The following is a 26,833-nucleotide window of genomic DNA, read 5'->3' as shown; positions in this document are numbered from 1 at the left end:
TAAAGGAACAGCCTTCCCCAACCTCCCAAAGTCATTATGCAGCTGCTAGGCACTGTTTTAGGGGGGCAGTCCCCGAGATGCCAAGGCTGGGAAAGAATCCCAGCTGGTTTGACAGCATCCTCTGAGCAGGGGACTGGGCAGGTCTCTCAGCCAGGCACTCCCAAGCCTCGCTCCAAGATTTCTGCCATCCATCGGGTGCCGACCTGCAGAGCGCCTCCGCCCACCCGACACACCGCTGGGGAACTGAGGCGCAGAACCCCCAAACCTTCAGCCCGAGCCCGAGACCGGGTTCCGCGCTGAGACGTACCGGGAAAGGGTGGGCAGCCGGGCGGCTGCTGCACCTGTCAAGCGCTGCGAGCAGACACCACCCAGGAGCCTCTCGCAGCAGCCAGGACTTGGCTGAACCGGCCGACTCGCGCGACCCCGCACTGCAGCAGCAAATCAGCCGGCGCGGAACCCGCTCACCCGCTGCGCGCTGCCCGGGTGGCACCAGCTGAGGCTGGCGGGACGGGAACGAGATGCAAATAGTATGCTAATATGGCGCCCACGTGACGAAGACGCAGCCGTGCAGGCAGGAGACCCGCGGAACCAGAGGAGCGGGACCAAACCGGGCAAATGAACGGGAACAATCAGAATAGGCCTAGACATGCAAACGGGGTGTAAACGCGCCCATTGGCAAAGGGTGCAACTGAGATGCAAATACGTCCATAGATAAATGGCATGTAAATGAGCTCAGAACGCTCAATTATTTTCCACTGAACTGCGAAGGAGTAAAAGAACAGGCAGTTCGACTATGCAAATAAGATGAAATTATGCAAATGAGGTTATAATAGAGCTCCGCCCCCACCAGCTCCTATTCCACCTGGACCGCGGGGAGGCGGAACGCGGTGACGTCTCCCCCCTCTACTGTGAGAGTCCCCGTGTGCGTGTGACGGCACCAAGGGCAACTAGAGCGTTCCGCCCCAAGCCGCGGATTGGCTGCGCCGCGGGCACGCGGGAAGAGATGCGGGTTGGGGCGTGGGCCCAGCGAACCAATAGTGAGGCACGGCGGAAGCATCGCGAGACTTGGCGGGGCAGTCGCCCCTGCCATTTTGCTGGGGGAGCAGATGCGGGAACCCCGGCCTCGAGGAGGAGGATGTTGCGGCTGCGCTGCAAGGCCCGGAGCGGTTCTCACCCGCTGCCCGGCCTCACGGCGCATTCCCGCCTCCGGGAGCTGCAGGCCGCCCTGGCTGCCCTCACTGGGGTGTCGGCCCCGGCCCAGCGCCTCCTGCTCGGCTTCCCCCCGCGGAGCCTGGACCTGAGCGACGGGGAGCGGCGGCTGGGGGAGCTCGGCATCCACTCAGGTGAGGAGCGTGGGGACACCGCCCCCCTTCCCTGGCGGGCGGGCCCGGCGGGCTGCCCTTGCCCAGGTGACAGGCCTGAGCCTGGGGAGCTCTGGGCTGCCTCCATCATGGGCAGGGCAGCTCCCCTGGACAGCGCTTGCTGGGGGCCCAGGCTGCGGGGCAGCGTCTCTTCCCCTCACCCTAGGGCGGCGGGGGAGGGGGTGTAGTCTAAAGGCTGAACCCAGTGGGGGGAGGGGAATCCCGCTGACCCCAGTGAGATCCAAAGTGCAGGGAGGTTGCTGGGTGCCCCACCGGGCAAGGCTGGTCTAAGAAGTTAGTATTTGCCCTCGAGTGCTCAAGATGCAGAGGGAACAGACACAGGACAAAATGGATGGAGGCAAGAGGATCATGCATAGAAATATGCATTTTTTGACACTAATTCTAGAATGAATGTTGTAGAGGCTACTGGGTTAAGAATATGTTCAGGGTGCCCCTATAAACTCCTCTGATCATGCGCATGGCTCACAAATTGTTATGGATTAGTATGAATTTCCTTTCTGGAGCTTATTTCATTCTCTCTGCAAATATTAAAGCCTTATGGGCCTGCTTCAACACAGTGTAAAGAACATGTAGCAAAAGCTTTAGTTCTCTCTGGCGTAAAAGGCACAACATTAATATTCTGCTGCGTACAGCATTGTTCCACAGCTCAAGATGGGAAGAGCAAAAGAATGCCATACCTAATCGAAACTGCATTTCAGCAGATTATAATTACCTGACCTGAAACTTGGTTGGGACATTGGGGGTACCACCCTTTAATAAAAAATTGATTGCAAAATAGTGCTGTCAGTGACTGTCCAACCTGTTTATCAGTTTCTGTAAATGTAAACATCTTCTATTTCACTGTCTCTAAAGTGGGTTTTCGAGAGACTAAAACAAAAAGCAGCAAAGAATCCTGTGGCACCTTATAGACTAACAGACGTTTTGGAGCATGAGCTTTCGTGGGTGAATACCCACGTGGGTGAATACCCACTTCCTCAGATGCATGTCATCTATAAGGTGCCACAGGATTCTTTGCTGCTTTTACAGATCCAGACTAACACGGCTACCCTCTGATACTTAAAACAAAAAGAACTGCATATCACTGCTGTTCCAGATTTGGACAGTAAACTTGAAAACATTAACTACTGTGCTAATTTGGAGACTTCAGTACAAACCCTGTGTCTTTATCTGAACTAGCAATATACAGTGAGAGCCCAAAGCTACAATCATCTGCTGCATCATGCTGTGGCTTCTTATGTACTTTATTTAATTGGTAATGCTTTCTGTTGTGCTGATCTGAGTGTCAGAGAAGGCATGATATACTGGAGGCTTTAAATGATTTGCTTCTCTGTTTTTGTAGTTTTTCCCTTTCTGTTTATAAGCACTTTGGTGAAACAACTCTGCATTTCATCTACCTAATCCTCACCATTCTTGATTCTTTATTTTTGACAGGTGATACTCTAATTGTTGAAGAGGACACAACCAAACCCAAGACTGAGTCACCTGTAGTTGCAAAAAGGAGTGTCCCTACTTTGGTCAGGGAAGCACTGCCTGTACTTGCAAGGAGGGTTGTTCCAGCAGATAACTCCTGTCTCTTCACAAGCATATTCTATGTAGTAGAGGGAGGCATTTATGATCCAGCATGTGCTCCAGAGATGCGCAGTCTTATAGCCCAGATAGTGGCAAGTGATCCAGAGTCCTATTGTGAGGCAGTACTAGGGAAAACCAATGAAGAGTATTGTGAGTGGATCAGAAGAGAAAATACATGGGGAGGAGCCATTGAAATATCCATTTTGTCTAAGTTTTATCAGTGTGAAATCTGTGTAGTGGATACACAGACAGTCAGAATTGACCGTTTTGGGGAAGATGCTGGCTATGCTAGGCGGGTCCTTCTGATTTATGATGGGATTCATTATGATCCACTTGAACGTAAAATCCCTGACTCAGACATCCCTCCCCTGACTATTTTCTCAACAAATGATGACATTGTTCTTGCACAAGCATTGGAATTGGCAGATGAAGCCAGACGAAAGAGGCAGTTTACTGATGTAAATCGCTTTACACTAAGATGCATGGTGTGCCAGAAGGGGTTAACTGGACAAGTGGAAGCCAGAGAACATGCCAAGGAGACTGGGCATGCGAACTTTGGAGAAGTGTGACATCTACATGAGGATGGTTACATCTACTACCTCACTGCTCCAGAATAAGATTCTGGGTTTTCAGATAAGCTATATGTAAGCATAAAAAACTCTCTTCAAAGCTTGAAAAACCCTCTTAACTTAATGATTGAGATGCACAGGTTTGTTACGGTTAGTGTGCAGGTTTACAGATAGGTATGCAGTAGTGACACACTCTTCCCAACTACTTTTGAATAGGTAACTTCGTGCATGCCGATTTTAAAGTAACTGGCAGCTGTTTGTTGTATGTTAGCAGCTAAAAGTCCTGACTCCTGAAGAACCTTATTTTCTGATGGAGAAGCTGCTGTGTGACATGGCTGGACATACATACAATACTGTATCTAAAGTTACATAGACTTAGAATAACAGTTGAAATCTAAACTCTGAATTATTGGGTTTAGTTATAATCTTTCAGTACTTGTAAACTGGTCTTAGTTTGGCATATTCATGTGCCTATCAGCATTTTGTACGAAGAGTTACACAGTAACTCTTATACATTCAAGCAGTTTTTGCAGCAGAGATGCCTATAGTGCATACTTCATATAGAAATGGTAACACCAAAGTTGCCCTCTATTAGGTCACAATGAACAATAGTAGAATGTACAGTCTGATAGTGGCTGTACTGAGAGCCTTTTTAAATTGAGTAGAGTTAAGTACCCAATAAATTTAATAATTTTTCCATAGATACTACTTGAAATGTAGTTTAGTTGCTTGAAAATTAAGTGTCAACCCCTCTGTTTACACTGCATCAGGATGTTGGCATGTTTCTTGAAATACTTGGACTCTTGGTAACAATATGATCTCAATTCCAGCAAGAAGGAATTACAGTAGTTGAGATTCAAATTACAGATTGTATTGGTTAAACATAAAAATATAGTTTTGATTAAGTGTGGCTGATATTGTGGCCACTAAAAGTGTTAATAAGTTGTACCAGGCTCCAGATAGTGTTAGCACTTTTTAATCTTTGGTTCTTGCTCTTTTACAGGTCAAAGGCTTGTTCTTTTTTCAGAAAGTCAGAGCATTTATCCAAAAAGGAAAAACTTGAAGTTCCTTTGTTTGCATGCTGCCAGATGCTCTTTAACTTGCTTGATTTCTCCCCAGTGATTAAGTAGCAAGACCTCTGTTCCAATAAGGAATGGAGCAGTTTTTCACAACAAAATAAGCTAGGTAAAATGCTCTACTTCTGAAATGACAAAAGCAGGGATGTCAAAACTGGTACAATAAAGAAATCTCATCTTTATGGGGGAGTGTGAGGCTTAATGTAGAGTGCTTTGAGATCATCTAAATTAAAGATGCTGTAGATGTGCATATTACTGAAATTATTTCTTAGAATGCCTTAACACATGTGTTAAGGCATTTAAACTCTTTTAGCCATGTTTTAGGTCTGAAATGCCTTCTGAATGCTTGTGCAAATGGGGAACAAAGATATACATCTTCATAATAAAGTAGTAATGTGTTGGCTTCAGGAATGGAAACTTCTAGTTAGTCAAAGACAGCCAATTTACTAAGGCTAGCCTAACTAAAGCCCTGATTCTGGAAAGCCCCCTTAAGCACCTGCTTAAGCAATTTCCTGAATTGGAGCCCTCATGCATATTATAAGTATAGGGATAGTTCTGTGGACCCTCTATGGAACTAGGAATGTGCTTGTAGTTACATGTGTATAGCTTGTCTTGTTCAGGCCTTAATCCAGCAAAGTAGTATAAAAACAGTATAATCACCAACAGTATAATGGACCAGAATTCTTTTACTCAGTATTAAGTTACATTGCACTCATGAGTTTGTTACAGAAATCAAGTTAGCTGCTAGTGTTAAGCCCACTTACCTTTTAGACTTGTTTTAAACTGTTTTTCATGCTCGACTAGAAGCAGATGCTTAAAGCTAGGAACATGAAAGATACTGCATTATAAACACTTGAGATGGAATTTGGTTTACTGGCTAGACCAAGGGACTGTCAGACTCCTACATTATATTCCCAACTTTGTCAGTGAATGGGTGAGACACCCTGGACAAATTGCTACACTTCAGTTTGTATATTCAGCTATAAAATGGGTATAATATCTACCTCACAGAGGTATTGTGAGGCTAATGGATTGATGTTTGTAAAGTGCTTGGATGAAAGGTGCTACATAAGTGCAATTACTGTGTGCCAAGTTAGCAAACTTATTCTTGGCTTTTGGGAACATAACTTCTGTACTGCAAAATCCTTTAGTTTTGTGCTCTGGACTCTGCAATATAAGACTTGATAAATCTTTGCATACGTTGTAACAGAGTCCACACTTTATCTGCAATGGATCTCTAAAGTGGATAGCATGGTCACATGTGTTTGTTTACCCTGTTTTAATACTAAAAAAAGTCTGCTTTATTTAATTGAATCTGCTAGATTGTATTTAATGCAAGTGTCATTCTCATTGCTTGAATGTGCATTTAGTTACCTAGAAAATCAGATGGATTTGGATCTGAAATCACAACTGAACTGCTGTAATACTTGTTCAGATTCTTTTAGTGTAACAATTAACTTTGAAAAATTAAGATGTTGAATTTTAACAGAGTAGAGTAATTTACAGAATCTAAATTAAAAGATGGAGAGTGATCAGTTACCTTCCTCCAGGCAGAAAATCTAAATTGTAGAAATATAATTGTAAAATATATTTGAAACAGCAACTTCACATGTTTTCTCCTTATGGCAAGATCTTATAAATTTGTGCTAGCTTCATTGTCTGATTACTACTAGCATGTGTGTACCCTTTCTTTACAGTACAGACATGGAAATATCATGAGCGATTTCCTTATCTCAGGGGAATCAACCTGTGACTTTTTTTTTCAACACCTCTGTTAATTGACTTGCACTGAAGCATTACTACTTGTAGCTCCAAGATACTAATTGTGGACAGTTTCTAAAATTAGTTGTTCAAGACAGCATGGACCTTAAGCTCAGGTAACTGGATATGATGACGATGTTATCTGTAAATAATGACCCAAAAAAATCATATGGACTGATGTCCTTAAAACTCCCTCTGACTATTATTAGCACTAATTTCCATGCTGAGACTAGAGATTGAATGGGCCATGGAGACTGAACTTCCTACCCCTAGAGGTAGATTCCTTGGTAAAGGTTGAAGCACACTACTATCCTTTTGAAGCTGGCCTGTGCAGGACTAGTTCTCTGATTAATTATAGGACTTCAACTTCCAGATTGCCAGTCTGGCCCTTTTCACCAGCACTCAATTCCTTTTCCTGAAGAAGGGAGGAAAGAAGCTTAACAAACTCTAATCATGTGGCCTTTCACAAACATTTTATATTGCATGAAGAAATGCACATCTCATGATTTTCACAGCACTTTAAAAGCTTGTCAAAGTTTACATGTTTAGCAGTGTTTTGCAGGGACCTAGCCTGATGTAAGTGTGGTGTTGCAGTAAAATAACTGACAGTGAACAATTTCTAAAAATCTTGATACTAAAAACATACCCATGTATTCCAGTGACATAACATCCTGTTTTATGAGCACAGGTTATTTCTTTAAACATATGCCCTATATTGCAAAACTCATTATTGCACCAATAAAAATGCATGCATATTTTTGGTGTAGTGTTCATTTGTGGCTTAAGTCTTGGGGTTTAGGTGGAAATACCTGAATAAGTGACTGGAGCATCAGTTAGTCTTCACAAGCCACTAACAAAAACCTGGCCCCTTGTAGTTAGTTTCAAAGGCAAATAAGCACTTGTAATATAGCTTTTCTGTGTAATTCATGGACAAGCAGAGTTTTCTGAGACAAAGTGAGTCAAAACACTACAGCATTCTTATAAGGTCCATTAAAGTGTATAAGACATTCCACAATGTAAAATAGTCTTTGCAGTGTACAAAAAAGAAAATCACTTCTAAAGGGCAGTGCATTTAATATGGTCTCAACCAGGGGTTTGGAAGTGTAATTAGATGAACTTTTGAAACTTGAAATACTGCATTGTGTTTTTTGTAATGTAAATTGAAAATGCATCTAATTCACTAAGGAGCAATGTAGCTTAGTTGTTAGCACACAGTTAACAGAGGTGGGTGGTTTGTTTTCTTTTAAGCACTTCAGTTCAAAAAGCACTTTGTGCAAAATCACTGCATTCAGTCTCAGTCCAGTTAAACTATTAGCTTTGATACTTCAAAAGGAGGTTGTTTTGGACAATAAGAATCAAAAAAGACATGCACACCAGAAGACTCCACCAGAAGACTGAAAAACTGATGCTACAGTGCAAAAACCATTGGGGTAAGGTCATACCTTCAGCGAAGGCAATGCAAGCTTTGTCTGACTTTAATGGAGGTGTGATTTCACCTACAATTGCTATATTGTGCAGTGGTAAATGCTGCAGACAAAGTAGTCTGAAGCATACTGTACACGAGCATGAAGCACAACACTGGAGCTTCAGTAGTACACAAAGGACAAAGTTGTATAATTGATTCCCACTCTTGATTGCAAGAGTAATATACACTAGTTTAAATTAAAAAAATAGAATACATCTTACCAGCCCAATTAGACAATGTAACCTTTAGCAAATAAATTCACAATACTGTAGAAGGAGGATACTGAACTGAAAGGAGCATAGGATGTAGTTAAGGTAGAAGGGCATGGTTGTCAGAAGTTGGAGAGGAAACCTGTGCAAGATGGCAGAAGACAGAAAAGGAGGCTTTTGGGGTCTCAAAATATAGTGTTAGTAACTTGAGTCTATCTTCTGTGCACACAAGTTCACATCAGAATCCTGTCATTACTTGTGGCATATTTTGTCCAATCATATTTTCCAGCATTCTCATTCAGTAGGGCATTGCTGTAAGGACTATACAGAAGGCAACTTGTATGTCTTCTGAAGCCTTTTGAATTTGCCCTTTTGAACAGTGCATCATTTTACTTTTAAATCTGTATGATTAAGTGATGCTGTATATTAACTTTGCTTATGGGGGGGGAGTGAACAATGTGTCGGTTAAACCATTTGTCTTCTGCATAAGATTTTCACTGGTTGCTTGGTGTACAAAAACCCATGTAATGGTTATACCGGGGTAGGCATACCTATGGCACGTATGCTGAAGGCAGCGCGCGAGCTGATTTTCAGTGGCACTCACATTGCCAGGGTCCTGGCCACCAGTCCAGGGGGCTCTGCATTTTAATTTAATTTTAAATGAAGCTTCCTAAATGTTTTAAAAACCTTATTTACTTTACTTACAACTATAGTTAAGTTAAATAACTATACTATAGTATAGTTTAGTTACATATTATAGACTTATAGAAAGAGACCTTCTAAAAATGTTAAAATGTATTACTGGCACACGAAACCTTAAATTAGAGTGAATAAATGAAGACTTGCCGCACCACTTCTGAAAGGTTGCCAACCTCTGGGCTATACAGTAGTCTATTCAACTTGAGGTCTGTTTGACCAAGTATGCTGATCCTTTAGAAATCTCATGCACTTGATGTATTTCTCATTTCTTAACACCAGAGGGGGGTGTTAACACATCTTCCCAATCAATTTGGGAATTTTATACATATGAATAGTCTTTGTACTCAGTCTATCTGAAGTAATATGTTTGCAAGATGGTTTACCCCAACTGAGTATTGTAGTTTGACAAATAACCCACCCCCCCACCCCCAAGTCAGGATCTGAATGAGTAGATACTGGGCTTAATCGGATTAGTTTTCATGGCCATTTTGTAAGGCTAAACAAGTACTAGAAGGTATTAAATTTTGAACTGCAGCTACACCTCTACTCTGATATAACTCTGTCCTCAGGAACCAAAAAAAACCTCTTACTTTATAGGTGAAAATGTGTTATATCAAACTTGCTTTGATCTGCCGGAGTGCGCAGCCTGCCCCCCCCCGGAGCGCTGCTTTACCGCATTATATCCAAATTCATGTTATAGCGGGTTGTGTTGTATCAGGGTAGAGGTGTGTATTAGGGCACCTGTTCTCCCCTTGGTGCACAGATGGTTTAACACTAATGAGCTTCCAAAACTACGTACGTTCTTATATGGCCTTGTCTTCAGTAGGAAAAAAGGTATGTTTAACCCATGTTAACTAGCCACATATTACAAAGCTTGTGAAGACAAGCCAGTTACAGTTTTAACTCATTTCAGCTGGCTTTGGTAAACCCTATGGAAGAATTTCTCGTTGCCAGGGGGCTTATAAGCAGCCCTATTTTCCTTGGAGCAGAAATCAGTTGAGTGCAGTCTTTCATTGTTGAAAGTGATATTTGCACTAAAACCCATAATCTAGTCAAGAGTCTGTTACTATATTTCTCTAGTTGACTGCCTACATGGTCCTGGAAACAAAGTACATAGACAAAATGGGATGTCTGTGGGGGAGTGAAATACTAGTGATGGTGAAAACATTTCCTCATGCATTACTATGTTTTTGCAGCAAGGATTGTATTGCCCACCAAAATTAAGTCTCTCTTTTGAACAAACATCCTAGGCAGTTAGCTGCCCCACAAAACATTGGGAGCTAGCTGCTACTTCCAGTATAATTGTCATTCCGTGACTTAAATGTTTGTTTTCAGAAACATCTTTTGATTTTTGTACAATATATTAATAAAAGCTGCATTGCCCTGTAACAGGACATAACTGGTTTTGAAAATTGTAGTAACGCCTAAAATGTAAGCAATCTTTCATACTTTCGGTTTTAAATGAGATTGGGCCTCCAGTTTTCACTATTACCTTCCTGTTCTGGCTTGGACCAAGTGAAGTAAAACTACAGTGGAGAGGTGGGGCAAATCACTGCTTTGCTACTCTGATTCCAAGTACCATGAAGCTATTTGTAATGAATGACTGGCAACGAAGCAATTAATAAACACATCTTCCCAGCCTGACAATGGCTGCAGTGTCCTTTGTACTATGGGAAAATAAGAGGGGGAGAGATTGTACTGTAACTGTGCTGGAAGTCAACTCCTGAGTTGTAACTGTATCTCTAATACTCACTACTTCTGACCTTGGGCAAATCACTTAAGATCTCTGCCTTCTTTTATTCCTTCTGTAAAATGGGGAAACTTAACTATCTCACAGCTGTGTTAAGGTTCAATATTATAACGTATTTTGAAAATGTGACATGCTATGTAAATTAGCATTTTGCCTAATTAATTGGTTTGGTGCTGAACTGTACACAGCTGACAGGAGAAAAGTGCCTGACAGTCCTCCACAGCCAAGTGGAAATAGCACTACATTATAGGTGATTAGCCCAGCCTGGTAAGATATCTTATCCACAAGCACATTTTAGTCCTTTCCGCGCCCCCCACAACACACCCTCAGTGTCTATACTGAATTATTTGTATTTATCAATAGGGTGAGGTACATTGAACTTGTTAACACGTCCAAAGTCCTTTTGTGTTGGGAATGGGGTGTTTGTTTATATCATTGTGTGTGCTTCCTACTCTATATATAAAATCACGCACAGTTTAGATTGCCCCTGCCCTATATTGTTGGAAGGACATGAAAAACAACTCAGGTTCTCACTGATGCATTATATCATGGATAGGGTCTTTAGTTTCTGTGCAGTCAAACAGGGACTTTTTATAGGCTGACTCCTTAAAGGTGCTGTGCCTTTGGTACTTTAATGGGAGATAAGAGTGCTATGCCCCTTGCAGATCAGGACTTAAATTAATAGATGCTATGACATGTTTAATTCACGCAGAGGGTATCAGGCTGCGAGGGGTTCTATTTTCAAGTAATTAGAACTATTCTGAGTCCTGCTAAATCAGTAGAGGTGCTGATAGCATAACACATGGCTCAGAATATCTACAAAACAAAATTCTATTTGCACTTGCAATAGACTCGTAGGCTCTAGGACTGGAAGGGACCTCAAGAAGTCATCGAATCCAGTCCCCTGCCCTCATGGCAGGACCAAATACTGTCTAGACCATCCCTAATAGACATTTATCTAACCTTCTCTTAAATATCTCCAGAGATGGAGATTCCACAACTTCCCTAGGCAATCTATTCCAGTGTTTAACTACCCTGACAGTTAGGAACTTTTTCCTAATGTCCAACCTAAATCTCCCTTGCTGCAGTTTAAGCCCATTGCTTCTTGTTCTATCATTGGAGGCTAAGGTGAACAAGTTTTCTCCCTCCTCCTGATGACACCCTTTTAGATACCTGAAAACTGCTATCATGTCCCCTCTCAGTCTTCTCTTTTCCAAACTAAACAAACCCAATTCTTTCAGCCTTCCTTCATAGGTCATGTTCTCAAGACCTTTAATCATTCTTGTTGCTCTTCTCTGGACCCTCTCCAATTTCTGCACATCTTTCTTGAAATGCGGTGCCCAGAACTGGACACAATACTCCAGTTGAGGCCTAACCAGCTCAGAGTAAAGCGGAAGAATGACTTCTCGTGTCTTGTGTAAATACACTTGGGTAAATACACTTTTCTGATTACTTAACTTGCCTGCATAGAGAGGAAAAATAGGCAAGAACCAGCCAGAAGCTTGTCATAGAGCAAATCACCTAAACGGCATGTCCTTTAACTTGTTGAGCCACATATTTGACTATATTGTGGGAGTGCATATCAAGTGTTAAAATAGGTCATGTTTTTATTCAAAGGTAATATCAAACATTTATAGATTTAGTACGGTCAGTGTTTGTGCCTCTCCTCCAAAAGGAACCTTGTTGTTAATTATTAAGCAAAGAGAATGTGTAGCTTGTGGAAAGCTGTTGTGCAAAGCACCAAACCCACAGTAACGGGAAGAAAAATATCAAGTAAAGGACAGAAGAATTGTAAGCAGTTTCTTTTTCCAAATACTATTTTGCTCACAAAGAAACTGCCAAACTACTGAAAGGTAAAATTATTTGAAAAAAAGTTTTCCAAAATTTAAGAGAATTTCCATAAACCACATTCTAATTAAGGGGATTAGGAAGAAACTGTACCCAGGGACAGCTTATTCCATAACCATCACTACAGAGTTTTTTGCATCTTCCTCTAAAGCATTTGGTTCTGGCCTCTTGGAAACAGCAAACTGCACTAAATGAGCACTTATGCAGCTTGGCAATCCCTATTTTCCTAACTAGAAAATGATATAAACAAGAGGGACATAAATCTAATTCATTCATTAGTGAAATGCAAATAAATTTTTAAATATAATTTGCTATCTGATATTAGACCTAGAGTAAAGGGATTTTTTTTAAAATGACTTTAAAACAAGTATGCTATTGCAGATGGAACACTTATATATGTCAGTAGAAGTTTCATGACCCAAGGATTACAAGATTGGACCACAATTAGTGTCCTTTGGCTGTAATGGTGTATATGAATAGTGTGACCTTCAAGTGCCTGTGTATGGAACAACACTGTTGCAGACTATGAATCCTGAGTGTGCATAATGTATATTTACAGCTGTGCTGCATACCACCAAGCATGTGTCCGCCTGAATTTGTTTATGCACTAACATTAAATGTTACATGGTAGTAATTGTAAGAAAAATATCAACTCTGCTACAATCTTCTGCTCCAGATGAAGCAAGATTCTCTCTTTTTTACAGCAAAATAAAATAAACAGCTCAGGACATTTTGAACAGAGACATATTGCCCTTAGCTTTAGGACAAGAGAGAAATGGTAAAATGTATAAACATTTTCAAAAGCACTCAGTGTTGGCTTAATTCTGCTCCCAGTGAAGGCAATGGGAGTCTTATTTATTTCAACAGGAGCAGTGTTCGGTCAATGCTGAGTATTTTTCAAAATCCCACCCCATACTTTTAAAATTTATATTAATTTTCAAGACTATGTTTATGAACTGAGCAAGTGGTAGGTAGATGGGTGAAATCTTAGATTTCTTAAATACAACCACCAATACAACTCTTTCCTCTATGGATCATCTTTATAGAGCATGGATGCATAAAATGCCAATTATATATCAGGGAAGGAACATAAATGTCAAATCCACTCAATTATACAGGCTAGTGGTGTTTTAGGGGTAAAACTGAGGACCAGCAACTCTGACATCCAGCCTGATTCTCTTCCCAGGTATAACCGCATGGATCGCTCACCTGGTTTTAATGCTGAAATGGCATTAATTCCTGCATGTAACTCTCTGCAACTGTCCCTGGGGTCTCAGGCATGTGGCAGCAAGCTGTATCACTTGTGTGTGTCCCCCTTCTCTTCGGATCCATGGCTTTAGGAGACCGCCCCTTCCTTGCTCTAGGACCCCCATACCCTCTGCCATTTGATTGGAGGATGACCTGGAAATGCTGAGAAGCGAATCTCTGTGCCTCTTTGGTCCAGCTGCCTCTTTGCCTTAGTTTTTTCTACATGGCTCTGTATGGCTAAACAACAGTTCCACCTAACTATTCAAGGCAGTGCTAAGGGAATACATGTTGCAATAGGAGCAGCTCCTTTCTTTATAACTGAAGCTTGTACCCCTGAGTGAGCCTGTCAGCTAGTGGATTTGAGTGATGGGAGTTTGCTGCTGGTGTTATTCTGGGATTTTTTTGGTGGCTGGATGTGGGAAACCTCATGGAGCAAATGCGAGCAGCAGAAAAAAGCCCTACACTGCTCACCAACCAGAAGGGGTGTAACTTTAATAGTAGCCTCAGATCCTAAAGTCAGGGAAACAGAAAAGGACAACTCATTCTTTTAACAGCTCCTACTGCACAGCACAGAGTCAGCTGAGTGATCCAAGGGATGGCTCAGTCTGAAAATAATATCTGGACTCTATCTGCCTAATGGAGACAGACTGCAGAGGTGACATGCTTGTTCGTGGAGGTGAAGATGCTACCAAAGGAAATGTCTTTTCACTTCAGATAACAAGTGGCTTTGAATGAGAAGTGGAAGGTGTTCAGGCAGGAGAGGGAGTGAAACCCTCGGAAGTAGAGAAAGTATCATGGGGGGATGGAGCCAGGAGGATTGAGCTTTGCACAGGACCTATGGCTCAACATTCAAACCTTCCTTGTTAGGAAAAATATTTCCATGCTCATCACCATCTGTGAGTGCTGCGAGAGTGCTTTAATGGCATTTGTAAATAGTTTTTTTTTCCCCCCCTTTTGCAGTCTGGGGCAAGTGCTAATGCAAATGGCAGAATCATGATGGAAAGTGTGTGCACTCACACTTACTCTTGTTTCGTCTCCCACAAAAATAAAACATTAACTCTCAGTATGCACTATGCCAGGGCTAACACTGGGCCTCAATCCTGCATGCGCTCTGCCTGTGAATTCTCACTGGGCCAAGGTCCCCCTTGATCTAACAGTTGCAAGTTACACTCGGGAGTTTTGTTAATGAATGGCTTGCACTTAGACTTGAATCTGCAAGCCCTTATGCACGTGAGTAGCTGTTACTCACAGCAATGACACCACTGAGGTTAGGGCTACTCACATGAGCAAGAGTTGGCAGAATCAGACCCTCAGACTCTAATCCTGTTCCTGCTGCAGTCACTGGGAGTTGAAGGCACACGATAGGGTCAATACACAAGGTCAAATTAAAGTCACTGATTTCACTGGCATTACCAGCCTGAGTTGCTTGACTCCAGCAGCAGCTGAAAGCAGCTGTTACAATAGCTTGAGAGAGAGGTGCTATTGTCTAAGAGCAATCAGTTGCTTATATGGCTGAGGGAAAAGATTCCCCTGCTTGATTGGTGTCGAAGTTCACAAAACAGTCAGGAAGCAGGAATGCATATTGCATGAACTCATTGCTGTGGGTGCTAGGTTTGCTACAAAGACTGTTAATGGAGATACAGATGATTGGGATATCTGTAGGGGTGGTCCAGTCTTGGAAGCCTTTCACAGAATATCCGGATTGGAAGGGACCTCAGGAGGTCATCTAGTCCAATCCCCAACTAAATCATCCCAGCCAGGGCTTTGTCAAGACTGACCTTATAAACCTCTAAAGGAAGGAGATTCCACCACCTCCCTAGGTAACCCATTCCGGTACTTAACCACACTCATAGTGAAAAAGTTTTCCCTAATATCCAAGCTAAACCTCCCCCACTGCAACATGAGACCATTACTCCTTGTTCTGTCATCTGTTACCACTGAGAACAGCGGGTCCCCCCCCCCCCTTTCAGGTAGCTGAAAGCAGTTATCAAATCCTCCCTCATTCTTCTCTTTAGTGATACACAGACACAAGCTTGTTTTACTAGCAATGCACATTTTTATAGCTGAGGGGAAAAAAATCATCCTATTAAAGCTCTTCTGCACTGAGCTGTAAAATCTAAGCTACTTAACCACATAAGAGAATAAACTTGCTGAGAACTAATATATTCACTGCCACACACTACTAGACACCTCATAAGAGAGCTAATTATTATGTACACACACAGTTTGGTCAAGGCTACGAGTTTGACTCCTCCAAACGTCACTAAATATGCAGAAGAACAGGATACCAGATTAAGGTGTCTCCTGTGAGACCTATTTAAAATGTTTAAGACAGAGGCAGGAAGTTAGAGGGATGGGGGGCAGCAGAAATGAAAGAGCTGCTCAGTGACCTGTAAGAAGTGACTTGGTTGTCAGTCTAGCTGAGAGAGGACAGGTGATCTTACAATAAGAAACACCACAGCAACTGGCATGCCTGTTCAGTCTCAGCAAAAGTTGGAAAGCAATGGGTCTATTGACAAAAGACAAGGGGCAAGAAGCCAAGGAGTCAGGACTTCAGTTTCTCCAGCTATAAAAGAGTGATGTTAGTACCTTTCTCCCAGGAATAATAAGGGAATGTTCATAAAACACTTTCCCTCAGATGAAAGTTGCTCTAGGCATGCAAAGTATCAGTATTCTGAAAGGATTACATCACCCTGCAACTGACCTCCTTAGGTCCAAGGAAGAGGTATTTTGTTAGCATCAAGAGATGAGGAGCTTGCCCCACCTGTACCTGTTCTGTGGACAGAGGACTAAAGCATTCTGAGTCAGCCAGTCTGCACACCTCAGTTGCACTAAGCCATTGACAAAGGAAAAGGGAGAGAAAATGGCCCCACTTAGGAGCAGCGAAGAAGCTTCTGGTGACAGTTGAGAAATTAGTTTAACTTTCATTTGTTCACCTGTCTCTTTGGCGTTCCCTCAACTAACTATCAGACCCCTTTTTGCTGCACTCACCCTCTCTCCAGCTACCACAAAGGGTACCCCACCCTCTGATCTCATTGGCTATCATGGTATGAGGCCAAGAGCTTTGATTGGTCAAAAAGAGTTCCACCCCACCCCCACATCAAGCCCCTCCCTCCCTCGTTACTTTTGAGAACAGCTGGAGTGAGAAGTTGGGAGGAGGATTTGTGATTGGGTGGTAGTCAACAGCAGGGTGGGTGAGGCATACCTGTCCAGGTAAGTCAGTGATAGGTCATAAGCAGAACAGAATAGGAGGGGTTTCCGTTCCTTGCTTAGAGAAACAGAGACTTTTGATCCTTCGCTCCATTCTAGTTAAGGTGAGTTAATCTCTAACTGAGCTGTATTTGTTTAACATAAAGTGGAGAGATTCTGGGACAGCTGGGGAGGAGTGTGGTGGACTAGGAGTTTGGGAAACAGCCTTTGAGTCTTACTCAGATTTCCTCCCTGCAATTTCAATATCTGTTGCTGCAATCTGCCTGCTCTGCAGGGGCTGTGGACGAAATTTCAGGTAAAGCTTTCTAGATTTCTCACTGTTTCCTTATTAGTGCTGAGAAAAGGTTCCTCTGCAACCAGCTTTAGTGACAGAAATTAAAAGCTTCTAATGAGTGACAAGTAATAGTTTATTTTGCCTGGTTTCTAAGGAGAAGACTAGTGAGAGTGGGAGATAAAACTCACAAGGGTGGAATGTAAATCCCATTGACTCTAAATCAGGATTTTACTCAGGGTCTTTAGCTTCTAGACCCTAAAAATTAAAATGGTTTATGATCAGTAATTTGGGGGGTAGGGGCAGTCTTTTTGATTTCTTCTGATTTAGAAACATGTGATGTTCTTAATACAGTTTCCCATGCTAGTTAGAAGTTAACAAGAAAAACTTAGCAATTAAATCTGCTTATGTAACCAAGAGGAACTGGTATGACAGTAGCTTCCATCTCCTTTCAGCTTGAGCCTTGATGCCTCTGATCCTGTTGTTGTAGAGCTAAAAGGAGTTGCAACTTTAGCTGCCAAGAATTTTAGTTGAACTTTTTTGCGCCTGTGGAAGCGGTCTGTTGAACAAGATTGTGCCCTTTGCACCTGTGTGTAAAGTGTGTTTTGTGTACTTGTTCTGCCCTAGCTAAAAAAAGCTTCATGAATGTGTTGCTCAAATAGCTGCGTCACTAATACTTGTGTTAGTAGCTGCATTAAAAGCTGCCTTGATATACAGAATTAAGTGTTGCCTAGCCCATTGCTGATTGCTGGTCAAAGCTTTGAAGAGCAGTCATAGCAATGCAGATAACTGCATTTATTTGTTTGGGGGTTTTTTGGTTAAACTTGATTATTGCAAAAATGGCTTTTTTTTCTGAAACAAAAAAGTAGAGAAGCTGGGTATTGTTGAAATTTAGTTTCTCAGTTTTAAAAGTCAAAATGGTTACTGAAATGTAGTTTGCCGACTTTTTTCGGGGGGGGGGGGGGGGAGAGTAAATGGGAAAGTGTTTTTATAACTGTTTTGAACCTCGCAAAGGGGGAAAAACTTCACTCAATTTTTCTTGTCACTTTTTGACCAGCTATAGTGGGTTGAAGTTCATGATGTAAGATCAGGAGTGGGTGGGGAGAGAACCTAGAAGGTAAACTCAAATTGTTGTTCTTTCCATTTTTTGACACCTTTATCTACCCCGTAAGCGTGTGTGTGTGTGTGTTGGTAGTCCAGAAGGTTTTTCTTCCCCAGCTTTGTCCTAAAGAACAAATGAGACAGTGTATAGTAATCATGCAACTCTGCATGGTGGTTAGTTGTATATTTTTGTAAATACCACATTTGAGGCTGTGATACGGATCCAGGTGAACTTTTTATTCCTAATAATTAGATGAATTTAGGTCTCTTCACAAAGAGTGACATATCTCTTTATATAGAACCTAAACACTTGTGCTCAAATTTGGAGAGCCTGTATTTTGTTGTTTATGATATGTAACTGGTCACAGGGCATTGTTTCTGTTGTGTGGATGACAAATAGTTGTGAACAGGAAGCTAGCTTGAACTAGCCACTTCAGGTTTCAGCCATCACATAAGTAGGTGTAAGACTTTGACTTCCCACAAACACCAATTCACTCCTAAATGTTTGAGTGGGGAACTAATGAAGAGGTTACGAGTGCCACTGAAGCAAACTTGTGGGTCTCATTCAAACTAATGTTAGCATCTGGCTTCTTGCATTGTTAGCATTACTAAGTCATAGATCCCATAATGTCCTAGGGTCCCTTGCACTCAACCTGGTCCTCCTACTGCCAAACTGTTGGACAGCTGGCTGTAAAAACTACCTGCTATCCTAGACCGCAGGGTGGTACTTTATTTCAAATAATACTTTATTGAACATTAAATTGAGAATTTTTAAGTATTTCCTGAATAAAGATAGAGAATAAATTCCAATACACACTGTAGGAGATATGATCGCTCCATGCATACAGCAGTCTCAGTCTGACTAATCCTGTATTACTAGATGTGGCTTCCTGATGCTGTTAAAAGAAGCCAGCTGCCACATTGCTGAAGGCCACACCAGGTAACACTACAAAGAATTGCTTTGCCTTTCCTTCTGATGGGTAATACTGGCAGTGTTTAGTGGATTAAGTATTTATGGCCCTGCCCTTCTCCTCTCTCTGAAGAATAGGCAGCATGCATCTGGAAAATATGTATCACTTTTTTTTTAAATATGCAGTATCGCTGAGCTGTGTTTCAGAATGTTAATATTTCATGTCTCAGATTTTATGACTATAAATAACTACACCTTTTTTAAGCTAAACTTTTAGCCTTAGTTAACCTGAGTTAATCACACCCCCTAAATCCCTTAGCAATGCATTCTAGTGTTAAGCCTAGGAAAGGCCCTCTCATTCTCAGTCAACATTTGACCTCCATTTCAAACTTCATATCTTCGCTTTTGCTGAAATGCGTAGTTTTTTCTCTGCCTCCATAAAGGGTTGTCACTGGATACTGTACATACAAACTTGTCTAAAAGCAACATGTTTAAAACTACCCACTCGTCTGAACTTGCCACCAGGTGTAAGGAGCTGGAAGTCTCTTGGGAGCTAATTACTGATAACAATACACTTGAGTTTAGCCTCTATCTTAAACATATTAGCCTAGAAACATTCAAATACCTGCTAGTATCAGGGGAAGAAGTGACCTCTAGAAAAGCAGCCATTGCATATGGGCTCTGCATCCATCAGTGACAATTTCCTAGCTATTTCTATTACCTGTGACAATGTCTCTGCAGTGGTCATTTTGGCATGTTGGACTTGAGGGCTTGTCATACAATTATTCATAAAATAGGCAATATTTGTACCACATTGACTTTCATGGTCTTAACATATGTGGGTTAGAAATCTGATTTTAGTCTCAAGACCAGTTGCCCATGATGGGAGGGAATGATACTGATCAGTGGCTGGATGACTTTTAGAATGTGTAGAGGGTGGGGTTGACAATAAGCTTGATGATGCAGGGCTGGTCACAGATTTAACTATGGAGTTTGTGACAGTGTGGTTGCAAGGCAGCATGGTCTAGTGGCTGGAGTAGGGAGAGAAACCAGTGTTCCATTCTCAGCTCTGCTGCTGCCTTGCTGAGGGACTTGGGCAAGTTGCTTAGCCTCTGATCCTTTGTGGGGAAAATGGGGATAATTTACTCCCATTCTGCACAATGCTTTAAATCCTAGGATGAAAGGAGTTCAATGTTTTGTACGTAACTGGAATTTCACTGATTCAAGGAAAAAAAGTACATCTCATGTGTCTCTGAATTCCAACTTTTTTTTTTTTAAATCAAAGCTCTCACAGTCCCATTAAATGAGTCGCTACAGTTTATCTGGGCCTCCTAATCCAGTTTCACAGAGACCCTTGGCAATCTAGCGCTATCTGAAGCAAGATCTTTTCCTCTTGGCATTACAGTGAGAACAAGGAACCTCTGTGAGGTGCTCTTCTTCACACAGGCTATGCTATGAACACACCCACCCAAACTCATGACTTAGGTAAACAAGCACCTCTCCCTGTGGCAGCTGACAAACTTGCATCATTTAGAGGTGTAGGGTGGAAGAAAACTAGCTCCTTGCAAAGAGGAAGCTCATGGCAAAGCAATGTGCTAGCTAGTTCAGTTAGCAGGCTGGTAAGATTTAGCCCCACCTGTTAAACTCTCCAAAATACCTTGGCTATGGGTTTGTTTGTTTTTTTCAGTCTTTGTCTATGCTACAAATTTTACCCTCTTCTGCCAATGGATGCAGTTGAACCAGCACTGAAATGTTCAAACAGCAAGTGCAGACAAGGACAAAGTGGTCAGCACAATTTCAGAAATTGCTTCATCCCATCCCAGCATGTGGACTGAGCCTAGCGGAGCTGAGAACTAACCGTGGCATTACTTTCGCTTTCTGGCTTTCTTTTCCCTTACCCATTAATCACTACCTTACTCATGTAAAAGCAGCAAAGAATCCTGTGGCACCTTATAGACTAACAGACGTTTTGGAGCATGAGCTTTCGTGGGTGAATACCCACTTCCTCAGATGCATGTCCTCACATGCATCTGAGGAAGTGGGTATTCACCCACGAAAGCTCATGCTCCAAAACGTCTGTTAGTCTATAAGGTGCCACAGGATTCTTTGCTGCTTTTACAGATCCAGACTAACACGGCTACCCTCTGATACTTGATACCTTACTCATGTTGCAGAGACCCCTAGACTGTTAGTGGATAGCGATAGCTTGTGATCACTACCAAAAATGGGCTTGATTTGAATTGGTGGTATTTACCCTCTTACAGATCTATTGAGCTTTCAAGTCTTCCAGATGACTTCTATTTTTTTTTTAAGTCATTAACTTATGAAAAGTCTTTCAGAACAGAATGATGGCCAAATCAGACAGGTCTGAAGTCCTCATTACTTCCTTAGAGTTGAATGCTAATATAGCTGATGTGTCTGAATTGGTGTGAGCAAGTTCCGGGCATAATTAATACAACACTTAACACGTCATGCTCTTTCTGCAGCTTGAGTTGGAACTACTCTACACCTGCTCCTGGAAGTTCTTGCCACAGTGATTTGTGATATGCCGAAAGAGGATTTGTGGCTAGGGACAGCTGGTCAAGATTCTGGCAGTTGTGACAGCATGGTTAGCACTAACTCAAGCCACTCTGAATTTGTAAGTAAACATTAAGTAACCTTTTTCTCCATGGCTAGCAGCTGGGTGGCCTATAAGTTCTGAAGGAGGGATTCTAGGTAGGCAGAAAGTGCGCACATGCGCACTCTCTCTCCCTCTCTCTATAGTTTTAAAATACATATTTGTACTACAGTAACATGAAGAGGCCCCTGTCATGGATCAGGACCCCATTGTATTTGTTACTGTATAAACATGGAACAAAAGGATGGTTCCTGCCCCAAAGAGTTAAGTTTTTTTCACTCCATGCATCTGAAGTTTGTTTTGTTTTTTTTTAAACCCACGAAAGCTTATGCCCAAATACATTTTAGTCTAAGGTGCCACTTTACTCCTCAGTTTTTTTCATTGACTCTCTCTCTTGTATAATCCAGCAATCAAACCATTGTGCAGCACAAACACAGGCGATCTCTTAGCCTAAGCAAAGGAAGTGAAGCACAGTCCTATAAAAGACTCATCGCTACAGGCATGAATCAGTACAGCTGAATTGCGATGCCAAACTCCTTCTCTGGCTCCAAAGCAATCTTAACACTTGGCAGTTGAACTGTGGTGATATTGCTTAAGATCTATTGAAGCTCCCAGATGGTAGTACAATGGAAGTGTGTAGTGAGAGATCTATCAGTGGTAAACTTAAGTTTACAAAACAAGCTGATCACCTGCTCCCAACTGGTGCGCTGATTGGCTGTATCTGTGTGTTTGCCAATGTGCTGAGCTTGTGTAGCACAGAATGGCTTGGCTAGTGGGAACTAGCATTTTGCCTCTTCTGAATTGCTAGAGCCTTGAATCTAGATTGAGTTGTGTCAGGGCCCGCACACCCTGTTCATTGGGTAGGAGGAGTCTAGCAGGCTTGATCTCCTGAGAGGGACCAAAGTGTGACTGACTATAACAAACTGACGCCAAGTTTATCTAAAGGAGACATGTATTAAACCACACTCCACTTTGATTTAATTCCAACTAAGTCAGTAATTAAACCAGTGATTAATTTGGCCCATTAGATGGTGAAAATCATGCATTTGCATCCATCCATTAGGGCTAGTTTGTATCAAACACATTCCAGGATTAGGGAGACTAATTACTCCTCTTGGACTTGGAGCATATTCCAATGAAGTCACTGCAGTTCTGTACTGAACAGGCCCTCCATACTACTGCACACCAGAAATAGACCTGTTTATAACTAATAGGGATGGGCAAATTAGTTGCTGTATGATACCAGATCCAGCTTGATGCCTTTTTCTAAAATAAGGGAGTTTTTTCCAAGGTGGAGGTTTGTGTGTCATGCCTAATGCAGTTTTTCCCTTTCATGCCTTCAATTTTATAGGCCTCTGACAATGCATTACAGAGTCAAATAGCATCTTACGTTGGCCTTGACACTAAGGCTTGATGTGACACAGAAGAAGCGTTGCTTACAGTCCAGTGATAACTGAGCCAGATCCTATAGGGCTTGTTTAAAATGGGGGGGAGGGGGTGTGGGAGGTTACAGAGCATGGAGAGAAGCCATCATACTCCTAAGACATCTGAATTTCTGGATGCTTAGCCAAGTTTCCAAAACTCAATATGGCTGATCCATACAAATGTGACCTGTCCAGAGTACAACTAGCCAGCCAAATGTGTTACGGGATTAGCTTCAAAGGAAACTTAGTGGTTGCTGCCAGGGGCATGATTCTAACTGCTTGATTGGGAATGCCAAATCCTCAGAGGCAGCTTGATTATACTGCCAAATGGGGTTGCCCTTAAGTAGTGCTTCTGGTGGTGAGTGGCTGAGTTGTTGTCACTAGGCAGATTGGCAGTTTCTGGATATTCAACAGTTAGATCCAGCAGGAGAGAGCTGTCCTTGGCTTCATTTAAACTATAAATACTATTGTAAGTAGCGTTATGCCTAATTTCCCCATTTGTGGTTTGTTTTTGTTTTTTAAAGAGCGATAACAGCTATGACTACTTATCTGTGGAGGAAAAGGAATGTTTGATGTTCCTAGAAGAAACTATTGATTCTCTGGATACGGAAGCAGACAGTGGGGTTTCTGCTGATGAGATAGATTATGCTGAACGTTCTAAGCTCCCCAGAACATGGCCGAAGAGAGATGTTGTTCCAAAAAGTAAGGTTAAAACTTGTGTTCTGAACCCCAGAGAACTCAGGGCCTGGACTGTGGCCAGGACTGAAAGCCGTGTGATGCAGGAAATCTTAGTGGAGGGACAGAACATTATCCCAGCTTCCCTCATACAGTAAACACCTGGTAGTGCACAATTGACTAGAAAAATCTGTGCTAGGGTAGGGAGAAGTGACTAAAGGTTTATCTCTCTCCAGTGCACCTAGTGTAGGTTACCCTTGGAGAAGAGCCTGCTGGTTGTCCTGGTAAAGGTAAACAGCTAGTCTGCAAAACTGTAGGACAAAATATCTATGTGCTGATTACACTGGAAAATATTGAATGTTAATCTCTAGGACTCATCAGGCAATGTGCGTGTCACTAACTGCAAACTTACTATCTTTGCAATAAGAAAATGTATTAGCCTCCCTATTGCTAACATGCCCCAGTAAGTCTCTTCAGTTGGGTATCTTGGCTCTGTTCTATTGGCAGCCCCATTTAAAAAGGTTAGCTCTGTATGTAACTAGTGGGTGGTCCTGATGCACTGCTCTGCATATAGCTGCATACTTAACACTTTTTTTTTTTTGTCTAGATTTGGACAGTGGGTCTCCCACTGAAAGTTTTGGTCAGCGACATGAAGTAGAACAAAAGGGTGATAAACATGGATCTCTTCTCTCAAGTTCTGCTCCAGTGGGGGTTACAAGCTCAGGCTACCGCAGTCTTCCAAGGAGTGTGAATGCAGGAAGTGCACAAACAACCACCAAGATTTCTGTCAGCAAAGCAGCTGACCTCCCCAATGGTCCAAGTCGAACAGCTCAAGAACCAGGGAAATCTTCATGGAAGATGCCCAAGAAAAGGGGGGTTGAGGACAAGTCAAATCACCAGCCCAGCATGAGTACTCAGATAAAGCCATCAAACTTGGAGTCTGTAATTATCTGTCCTCCTGAACCCTTCCAGGATCCCAGAAGCAAGGGGTCTGGCAATGGCAGTGAAGATGAGCTACTACCTAATAATTTGGAGACAAAGGGAAAAGCTGAGGAAGCAATGGGGAATGAAGCTGAAGTTGCATCACAGCATTCTGCTCTAGAGAATGCAAGGCTGCCACTGAAAGAGGAAAAGAAACCTTGTGAGAAGGGGAGAGAGAGCGCCCCTGATCTTCAAGACAACCAAGAGAAATCACCCTCAAAAGAAGCTTCTCTGGATTCAAACATCAAGCTAGGGCCCCCCACAGCCCCAAAGCCAAGAAAACTGCCACCAAATATTATCCTGAAACCTAGCAAAATCAGCCCAGCACCACTCATAGACCCCAATCACAATAGAAAAGTGCTTTCTCCATCTTCACCCAAGCACAAATCCAACACCAGTGACTCTTCTGTGGAAAAGCAGGAAAGGGCCAGGTGGGAGGCGTTGGAGAAGTTAGGACTCCTACATGATAAAGGAAGGGAATCTAAAGTCCATGTTGTCAGACCACCTACTGCTCCCAAACCAAACCGTGTCCTCATTCCTAGAGCTGGTAGTAGGGATAACTTAAACAGTGATGATGTTCCTGTGAATGGGAAACCTGACCAAAAACATGCTTCAGATTTACATCCAGCAGAGAGCACTGCTCCTAGCTTGAGGCAGACAATCAAATCCAACTCCTTGGAGCGTTCAGGCATAGGTCTGAGCAGCAAAGACCAGAACATGGACAGCAGCTCACTTGGCAAAACATCAGCCCTTAAGATGGCGGCTCCCAGTGATATCAGGAATAACCGAACACGCCCAGCTTCCCTCGGCACAAGGGAAGACTTTATCGAACTCAAAGCATCCAAAACTGATAACGAGGAGCTGGGGAAAAGTGACAATCGCAAATCTTACCCGTTGCTGAAGTTTCCCCGGCCTACTTGTGTCAGTGTAAAAATCACCCCTAAAGGAGCTACAGATGATAACCGGCGGGAGGCTCTGAAAAAACTTGGCCTACTGAAGGAATAAACAATCAAACACTTTGTGCAAATTCACTTATGTTTTTATGCTATGAATACAGGAACTTCTGTCCTTCCTCTTAAGCAAAATGGGACAAAAACTGTGTGGGTGAATACAGCAAAGTTTGTAACAGGGTTCTAGGCACACTTAAATTAATTCTGCACACTCTGAACTGGCAATATGAAAAATGAGCATCTTCACAGTTTGATTTCTACCCCTCCAGGGCCTCAGGAGGGCAGGCCTGAATCAATACGGCCATCAGAATTATTCAAAGTGTCATGCTAAATAGACATCACATGTATATAGTGTATATAATTATTTATATGTAATGGGAATAAGTATATGGATGGGAACATTCCCCTAAATGTTTATTGCATTTGCTCCCCTAAATGTTCGCTGTTTGCAAACCATGAACTCCTGGCATGTGGTGGCTGAATAGGGTTGGGGGAGCCAATTTGGGAAAGACAGGATGGCAGGATTTGGCTCAGGTAGGTCTGTGTGTGTCTCATTAATAGAAAACATTTATTCAAAGCTTTCTGGGACCTGATCATCATGTTGGGCACATGCACGTACCTCTTGAAGCCAAGGGGAGCGATGCATATGCAACTGCCAGTGTGATCAGGACCTGGATATTTTAGCCTAGATAGCAGTGAGGAGTAAGTGTGCCTGATGCTGCTCTGCGTGAAAGATGACTGGCAATAGAACTCGTATAGGTATCCGATTCAGAACTGCTGCCAAATATGAGGAAAAATACAAGTGAGTAGAAATTGGTGGTAGTTGTTGTTTTGTTGGTTGCTTTCATGAACTCTTATCTGACATCTGGTTTATTGTATCCAGCTGTATGAGCAAACTACTGATGCCTTGTCATCAGGTTTTATGTTATGCACCTTTTATCTTAGAGGTTTTTTATTTTGGTAATAAACTATTATAAATGGCCAAATGACAACTGTGTATTTGTGGATTTTCTCTTTAAAAGACAGTATGTTTCAACAATAAAGTGTTGGGGAGAGTGGGAAGAACACGTTTTATTCTTAAATATCTTCTCAACCTGGAGCAGTGAACCAATAAGGAA

At 42.3% G+C, this 26,833-nt stretch overlaps 3 protein-coding genes across 22 annotated transcripts in view; 2 read left to right on the top strand and 1 right to left on the bottom strand.

Annotated features, from left to right (window-relative positions):
* PFKFB2 (6-phosphofructo-2-kinase/fructose-2,6-biphosphatase 2) overlaps positions 1-26,833 on the bottom strand; it is a 129,760-nt gene that overhangs the window by 38,959 nt on the left and 63,968 nt on the right. The window contains exon 1 of one of the 13 annotated variants that reach the window (XM_030561659.1): positions 308-600. The exons of the other annotated variants lie outside the window; for them this stretch is intronic. The gene's annotated coding sequence lies outside the window, so the exon portion shown is untranslated. Of the gene's footprint in view, positions 1-307; positions 601-26,833 lie in introns of those variants that run through there. 13 annotated transcript variants of the gene reach the window in all.
* On the top strand, positions 1,084-7,115 carry YOD1 (YOD1 deubiquitinase). 2 transcript variants are annotated; one of them, XR_004000266.1, is made up of 3 exons: positions 1,084-1,343; positions 2,814-3,595; positions 4,524-7,115. XR_004000266.1 is itself a non-coding variant. In XM_030561680.1 (2 exons), exons 1-2 carry the CDS (start codon positions 1,136-1,138, stop codon positions 3,518-3,520), a joined length of 915 nt encoding a protein of 304 aa, XP_030417540.1. In that variant the 5' UTR covers positions 1,084-1,135; the 3' UTR covers positions 3,521-7,115. The 2 variants fall into 2 exon arrangements, 1 of the variants encoding a protein (XP_030417540.1); XM_030561680.1 differs by having other exon boundaries at positions 2,814-7,115.
* C4H1orf116 (chromosome 4 C1orf116 homolog) lies at positions 14,214-26,785 on the top strand. Of its 7 annotated transcripts, none has more exons than XM_030561651.1 (5): positions 16,830-16,890; positions 19,039-19,098; positions 21,555-21,706; positions 23,634-23,811; positions 24,392-26,785. In XM_030561651.1, exons 3-5 carry the CDS (start codon positions 21,614-21,616, stop codon positions 25,768-25,770), a joined length of 1,650 nt encoding a protein of 549 aa, XP_030417511.1. In that variant the 5' UTR covers positions 16,830-16,890; positions 19,039-19,098; positions 21,555-21,613; the 3' UTR covers positions 25,771-26,785. The 7 variants fall into 7 exon arrangements, with proteins under 7 accessions (XP_030417515.1, XP_030417513.1, XP_030417512.1 ...); XM_030561650.1 differs by lacking the exon at positions 16,830-16,890 and adding an exon at positions 16,901-17,081; XM_030561655.1 differs by lacking the exons at positions 16,830-16,890; positions 19,039-19,098 and adding an exon at positions 14,214-14,231.

The sequence above is a fragment of the Gopherus evgoodei genome, chromosome 4 (assembly GCF_007399415.2).
Source record: "Gopherus evgoodei ecotype Sinaloan lineage chromosome 4, rGopEvg1_v1.p, whole genome shotgun sequence".
Classification (NCBI taxonomy): Eukaryota; Metazoa; Chordata; order Testudines; family Testudinidae; genus Gopherus; species Gopherus evgoodei.
The sequence above is the reverse complement of the archived record's forward strand: the minus strand, read 5'-3'. Positions and strand labels throughout refer to the sequence as shown.